Source organism: Lolium perenne, chromosome 6 (assembly GCF_019359855.2).
Source record: "Lolium perenne isolate Kyuss_39 chromosome 6, Kyuss_2.0, whole genome shotgun sequence".
Classification (NCBI taxonomy): domain Eukaryota; kingdom Viridiplantae; phylum Streptophyta; class Magnoliopsida; order Poales; family Poaceae; genus Lolium; species Lolium perenne.
The window spans coordinates 31,406,870-31,414,297 of record NC_067249.2 but is presented as its reverse complement, the minus strand read 5'-3'; the positions used below and the strand labels follow the sequence as shown (position 1 = coordinate 31,414,297).

The 7,428-nt window shown below is 50.0% G+C and overlaps 1 protein-coding gene across 1 annotated transcript; it reads left to right on the top strand.

Annotated features, from left to right (window-relative positions):
• The first annotated feature begins 2,770 nt into the window (after positions 1–2,770).
• Positions 2,771–7,317, top strand: LOC127308413 (probable protein phosphatase 2C 55). The gene is made up of 4 exons (XM_051339235.2): positions 2,771–3,219; positions 5,637–5,958; positions 6,190–6,339; positions 6,819–7,317. The coding sequence occupies exons 1-4, from the start codon at positions 2,858–2,860 to the stop codon at positions 7,110–7,112; spliced, it is 1,128 nt and encodes a 375-aa protein (XP_051195195.1). The 5' UTR covers positions 2,771–2,857; the 3' UTR covers positions 7,113–7,317.
• Positions 7,318–7,428: the final 111 nt, after the last annotated feature.

Genomic DNA, 7,428 nt, shown 5'->3' with positions numbered 1-7,428 from the left:
CTTGTTGATTGAGAGCATTTTCTGAAACCTCTGTTGGCCATGCAGCATTTGTAGTGGAAGGACAAGTGAAATTGAAGACTGTTGGTGCCAGCTACTAAAATATTAGCAAGAAATTTAAACTAATGTATCCTGAAATCTTAATTTGTATTTTTAAACTTATTAAGATTTGAGTATCCCTACTGAATGGAATTATCCTTTATTTGACATAGCTTATCTTAGGAGTAAATAATGTTATTATTTATAAATAGGAGAAAATGTGATCATCAACATCGATGATGGAACCGAGGAGCAGTGTCATCACAGATGATTTACTGGAGGTTTGAGATTTTGTTTCTCCCGGTGCAACGCACGGGCACTTTTGCTATCTTAACTATTAAATTGCAACCGGTCTGGTACATCGTGCGTCGTCGCGCAATGAAGATAGACCGACTGTTCGTCCGCGGCGTCTCTGGCCCGTGCACGATCAGACCGGTCCAGTTAAAAAAGAAACCGCACGCGGCCCAGAAAAAGAAGGGAAAAATTGCTAAACAGTCGAACTCTGGTCAGAAAGTCCCCGACAGCTTGACTCCCGCGCCGCCAGCTTCAGCTACACCGCCGGACCTCACATCGGTCAGTTACTGTGCTCAAGCGCCTCGTCTGTCGCGCACAGTATATCGCTGCTCCCGATCATGCATTGTGATGGTTTAATTATGAAGCATAGACAAAGCAGCTTGGCAACGTACAAATTTAGTGTTAGGATGGTTTAATTTAGGAGCTACGATTTTGACATAAACATACTTTAATTTGAAGTATAAGAACATTGCGTTCTACATTTGTTAGAGCATCTTCTCCAGCCACGTTTCCCAAAGCAGGCTCCAAAGTTATTTAGGGGGCGCCGGATAAAATTTCGTTTCCAGCCGGGCGCCCAAAGGTGCTTTTCGTCCGGTGCGGTCCAATACGGTGTCCGGCGACCCAAGCATGTCCCCGGTTCACAGAGAACACTCTGGACACGTCGGACACAACGAAAAGCGAGGCGGGGAGTGGCGGGCCCGACTAGCGACACGGAAGTTAATGGCGCCTACCCCCGGTCAAGCGACGTTAATGACGCCCAGCTTTCCTACACGACGCAGTGACGTGTCTCGTCGTGCATGGCCGTGTGGCCATCCGCGCCGGCATTTATTGCGGCCAACGCCCCGCTGCCGCCTCGCCTGCCACTATTGTACAATAAGAGCGCCGCTCCTTCTTTCCCCATTCCAATCTCGCCGCTCCCAATCTCACCGCGACCCCTTCCTCTTGCCGCACCTCCTCCCTCGGCGCTCGCAATGTCATCCTCCCGCAAGAACGTCGCGGCGAACGGCTTCGGCCGCGGCAGCCTCACGGTGGCAGAGGCATGGGCGCTGTACCGCGCGCGGTACCTTGTCCCGCCGGACATGCGCCTGCCAAGCAGCGGCGACTGGAGGATGGCCGTCAGCGGGGTCAGCGTCCCGCCGCCGCCACCGGCGGGAAACAAACGCTGGAGGGACACGATCAGGACCCGGCGGGCTCGCCTCACCGCCGAGGAGTGACCCGATCCGACCTGGGCCCCCACCGGTAACAACGACTGGTGGGCGGACTACTTCCAGGCGCAACACGACGCCGAGATGAACAGCACCGACGGCCTCATCGGCTAGAGGAACACCTGGAACACGGAGGGGTGCCTCCGCTTCTGGGGCGTTCCCGGGCGAACCCTCGAGCACATCGTCGACGACATCCAGAACGGCGCCCCAAGGCTGGAGATGCTGCCTTCGCCGCCACCAGCTCCTTCGTCCGCAGCGCGCTGGTAGCCGAGGAGGACGTACTCGTCCTCCTCGAACTCTTCTTCCTCGGGGCCGGCGCGATCGATGCCTTCCTCGCACCGCGCCACGCCCTACAACGTGCCGAAGCGCGAGGTGAAGGAAGAGCCAGAGTACGCGACACCTCTCGTCATTCGGAGGCGAGGCGGCAGCAGCGTCAGCATCCGCGAACCATCGCGGCAACAGCAAAGGCGCGCCGACGGAGCCCTCATCCTCCCGAAGCCGGAGGTGAACGATGAGAAGGACGACGAGGAAGCCTCGAAGGCCGCGAAGTTGGCGGGGAACGAGCGACAGCAGCGCCTCATCGCCAGCAGCGATGACCCCGAGGACTCCCCTGGCTTGTGCGAGGCATGCATGGTGTCGTTGGACGACAAGGATGCCTGGAGGGGTGACCTCGACGCGGTGATCACCATGTCCATCCGCGACGCTGGGATGCCACTCGTCGACCTCACCGACGACGGCGAAGCTGGGCCAAGCGGCGCGGTGAAGGACGAGCTCGTCGACGAATCCGACGAGCGCGGCAAGCAGGACTTCATCGTCGACGACATGTATAACTTCCACCAGTACTACGACCCCTCTGGCCGCCGCAAGTACTATTAGGGTTTAGGTTTAAATTTCATCGAATTTCGTTCGAATCTATGTAATATATAGCAAGTTTGAATGAATTCAACTGTTTTCTATTAAATTTTAAAAATCTCAAATTCTGTTTGGGGGACGCGGCTGGGGAGTGACGTCCGCAAACGCGGCACGAAAAAAACGCGTCCCCCAAACGCTAAATCCGGCGCTAAATCCGGCGCCGTTTAGGGGACGCTTTAGGGGACGTGACTCTACATGCTCTTTGGTCTACCCGTAGCAACGCACGGGTATTAATTATGCTAGTACTCGAAATAAAAACCCTTCCTTGCAAAGTGGGGATGTGAAAACTGTTGCCCCCTTTTGCCCCGCCCGCACCCCAATCCTTCCTCTTCCCTCTCCCTCGCCCTAGCTAGGGTTTCACTCCCCATCCCGGCGGAGTCTCTCTCCGGCAGCGTCTTGGCCGCAGCAGGATGTCCCTGGCGGTCGCTCTTCAGCGCGCGGCCGCGCGGTTGCTCCGGGGCGGCGCCGGCGCGCCGAGGGCCGCGCTGCCGGCCCTGGGCGGGGCCCGGTCTCCGGTGCGCGGGTTGCAAGGGAGGGAGCCAGCCGGGTTCCTAGGGATCTGGGGAGGGCCCGCGGCAGGCGGTGGCGGGTCCTGGTGGTTCCGTTGCGCCGTGAGCAGCGTGTCCCGGCCAGGCCTGCTGGTGGAGCAGCTGCTCGTCGGGGGCGGGCGCTCCTTCGCCACAGGTGCTGTGCCGGAGGAGGTGTCCTTCAGCCCCGCCGCCCGCGAAGCGGATGGATCTCAGCCCGAGAAATCCGTCAGCACCTCAGATAAGTATGTTTCCTCTTTCCTCTCCTTGATCTAGTAGTATTTGTTTCGACAATCAACGCATTGTAGCTTAGTGTATACATTCTGTATTTTCTTTGGACCAAGAACAAACTAGCTCAATTTAGTTTTGAGGGTTTATGAAATGCCTTGTGCGATTCATGGGTGGCCACTGTTCCCATCATTGTCTGCATTGCCAGCTTTAAGGTTGCATGTTATCATGGCAAGGCTTTGGATGCACAGAATTGGGTATTGTTGGAACTGAATTGGAACTGAATAATAAATCCAAGATGGAAAGGAAATGGCTTCTAACTTAAATTCTGTTGTTTGGATGTGTATGGTATTTGTTGTTAGAATCAAAGGGTGGCACCCAATTCTAATTACGGTTTGGATGTACAAACCGTGGAATTGGATGTTTTGTTCACTTTGGACAATATAAACTTGTGTACAAGTATGAAAATAGTAGGTATATATTAGAATGTTTATATATTATTTTCACACATAATAACAATGAAATAAACAGACTTATGTGGGAACTACAACACACAAGACACAAAATATTTTTCAAGTACCAACCAAAGCGAACTCGGCTCCATAGTTCAGTCGACCGAGACAAACACGTACAACAAATTTTACAGCTTCCATACAAAAAAGGAAGATGAATTTTGATCAAGCCATCAGCTGTTCACAACAAAGGAAAAAATCAAGGCACCAAGTAGCCAGATTAAATTCCAGAACAAGTAGAACATGCCCAAACTACCCAGCTGTAGGTTTAGGTCACTCTGAAATACACCAGGACAGTGTGCGCTCCTAACAGCAGATTTTCGGCTGGTCACATCGGGCAGCCATGGCCAGCAACACCAGGTAGCTGCTGTCGATCAGGTTGGTATACCTCTGCATTCCTTCGAGAGGCCGCCGGAAAAACTCGTTCGACGTAGCTTTCATGCTGTCCGTAATGACGAAGCCATGTGCACATCACTGTACCCTAACTGCAGTGTCCCTTTTCTTAAGAACATAAGCCTGTGCAAAGTGCAGGTAAGCAGAGAAGCCAAATGGTCCTGAGATTGTTGGAGAGCCAGCTCTCTCCGGTGCTACTGGTCACCTTGTAGATAGCATACACAAGAAAGCTACTGATTCATCAAGTATCTTCATGCCAAACGACCAAGTGAACTAGTTACTTTCAGCAAGCAATGAAAATCTGAATGGAAGTTTTTAGAAAAAAAAGGATGATTGCCAAGAACATAAATTTACCTGTGCCCTGTCTCCCTAGGAGATCTAGCTGAGTGAACCAACTGCAGTCGGTGACCTGCTGCGCTCACCCAGGATCCACCTCCTCCAACTCTGGCCGGCCACGCTCGAGCCGGTGAACTGCTGCGCGCCCTTTGAACGGGCCAGCGATTTTATCCCCTCTGCCCTCCATGCTCTGGTCCAGGCTCCCAACAGGAGAAAGATGCGATGGGTCGTTGTACAAGAGAGGATTCGGGAGGCCAGGGAGAGGCCGCTGTACTACTCCCGCTGCCCGGTCGATCTAGGGTTAGGGGCGGGCTAACAGGAGAAGATGGATGGGTGCCCGACGAGATGGCTTCTGAGGGGGAAGGTGAGAAGATGGCGGGGAAGGGAGAGAGAGAGAGAGAGAGAGAGGAGTGTGGGGAGAAGCTCACCGGTGCGGCGGCCGCTGATTCCTTCGGGTCGCTCGCTGTCTCCCCTCTCCGCCACGAGCGAGACTGCGAGAGGCCCTGTTCTGTTCCTAGACGAAGCGGTACGCACGGGGGTGACCTCCGAATCGTGGGAGTGCCATTTTGCACACAAAGGCGCTTGGAATCAGACACCGTTTCGAGGCCCAAAATCCACACGCATCCAAACAGCGGAAATGGAGGCTCGAAATCCATATTCCCCAATTCCGAGTCTAATTCCGTGTGCATCCAAACACAGCTTTATAGTTTTCTGTAGAATTGGGAACTGGGGCAAGCACGTCCTGTTTATCTAAAAAAAAATATCACTGGGATACCATGCTCTTGGGTTTTGATGGGCCCTAATGATAGAACATAATTAGTGCTGGTACCAAAGACAAAAAAAAAGTATTTTGCTTGGGAAGTTTCAGAGAAAAAAAAATCAGCTCCAAATTACTGTCATCTAGGGTAGTACTGTATTACTCTATAGCTAAATCTCACAAGTGGCCCACAAGGGCTGCAGAGAACCGGACAGCTGGAGAAGATGGCAATTAATTGATACATACAACGGCTAACTTCAAATTGCCAACTGTTTGAGTTGTGTCCTGGTTTACTCAGTGTAGCATGTCTTGCGGCCTTGCGGGTGCATTGTGCTCTAGGACTACATCATGACCTGTCTTAGGTATCGTTACGAATTATGTTATGACTGGATATATGTACTTGTATTATGCTCTGAAAAATTGATCACTATTTCAGGGACATGTTAGCGGATAGGCCCTTGAAGCTTCTTTCTGGGTCATCTTATCTACCACATCCGGATAAGGAAGAAACTGGTGGCGAGGATGCACATTTTATTTGGGATGAACAGGCTATAGGGATAGCTGATGGTGTTGGTGGTTGGGCAGACCTTGGTATCGATGCAGGTCAATATGCTAGGGATATTATGTCTAATGCATTGACTGCAATAGAAGAAGAGCCAAAAGACAGTATCGATCTTACAAGGGTACTAGAAAAGGCCCATAGTGGCACAACAGTGAAGGGTTCATCGACCGCATGTATCATTGCTTTAACCGATCAGGTTGGTTACTGGTCTTGTTTATTTTTGTTCTGACATGATAATATATTTCCTTGTGGCTTTGGAATCAGTAAGAAAAGCTAAGAGTTGATCACAATTCTTTGTTGGTAATATAATGATAAATCCCCTTTTTACTATTTTATCACAAATTTTACTTGACTCTTGAACATATTCTAGTCTTAGATATTGGCTGCCTTATCAATATTGTTAATATCTGGTTGCAAATTATTTCAGGGTATACAGGCAATTAGTATTGGTGATAGTGGCTTTTTAGTCATCCGAGATGGCTGCACATTGTTCAAGTCACCTATACAGCAACATGATTTCAATACCCCCTACCAACTTGAGAGTGGCAACTCTAGTGACTTGCCTAGCGCTGCGCAGGTAAGTTCATGTTTTGGTTCCTCAGTCTGATTTATATACTGCATAGTGCATTTATTTTTGTCATAATTAGTATATATGGACATGATTTGCTCATTTTAACAAATATGCATAGTTTGTGTGTGTTTTAATGGAGAACATAGTTTGTATTCTGTTGCAAAGTTGCATAGGGAAGCCATTGTGTTGATGGGTTGCTTAAACTCTAGTACTTGCTGATGAAATAAATGCATACAGTTTCCATCTAGATTAGGAATCCTGTAGTCCATGCAACATATTTATACTTGCAGCTGTATTCATTCATGAGAACAGGATAGTCTAGCAATTGCGACAGATCAAAACCGAATGCCCATGTGTATCACCACTTGTAGTATATTTTGCAAAGGATATTGGCTCATGTTTTCTAGAGCTGTTGGGAGTGTTATTTTCGTATGCAGACTAGTGTTACAAAATACTTGGATTGTGATCACTTACGGTGTCTCCAGGTGTTCAAGGTACCTGTTGCGTCCGGTGACGTAGTTGTTGCTGGCACAGATGGGTTGTTTGACAACCTGTACAACAATGATATAGCGGCAGTGGTGGTCCATGCGACCAGAGCTGGCCTGGAACCCCAAGTGACTGCTCAGAAGATAGCTGCTCTCGCACGCCAGCGTGCGAAAGAGTCGGACAGGCAGACGCCATTCTCGACCGCAGCCCAAGAAGCTGGGCACCGGTACTACGGCGGAAAGCTGGACGACATCACCGTCGTGGTTTCGTACATAACTGCTTTCAGCACTTAGTAACGCCATGGACTTGGAATACTACTGCAGTTACCTCCCCTTTTTCCTCTGTAGATATACACGGCCCCCCCTTTCTAGCTCTTTTTTTCCCTGGTAGACGTGTAAAGTTGAGCTGGACGCTTTATTGTTTGTAAGTATGTCGACTCGATGAATACAGTAGCTGTAGCGAATTGCAGACAATTTTTCTAGTGCTGTGGCAAATGCATCGAAGGGCGTCAAATGCGGCATCTTATTTTCTTTACATAAGCTTTTGTTTTTTTAATTATATCTTGTAGATCTTAACAGATGACCCTGTCTCTTTTTTTGCCATACTTCT

Bases quoted from the DNA above. Each gene is read 5' to 3' on its own strand.
- LOC127308413 (XM_051339235.2), top strand. From the start codon at position 2,858: ATGTCCCTGGCGGTCGCTCTTCAGCGCGCGGCCGCGCGGTTGCTCCGG. The intron at 3,220-5,636 runs GTATGTTTCCTC...TCACTATTTCAG, and splicing joins TCCGTCAGCACCTCAGATAA to GGACATGTTAGCGGATAGGC. The intron at 5,959-6,189 runs GTTGGTTACTGG...AAATTATTTCAG, and splicing joins TCATTGCTTTAACCGATCAG to GGTATACAGGCAATTAGTAT.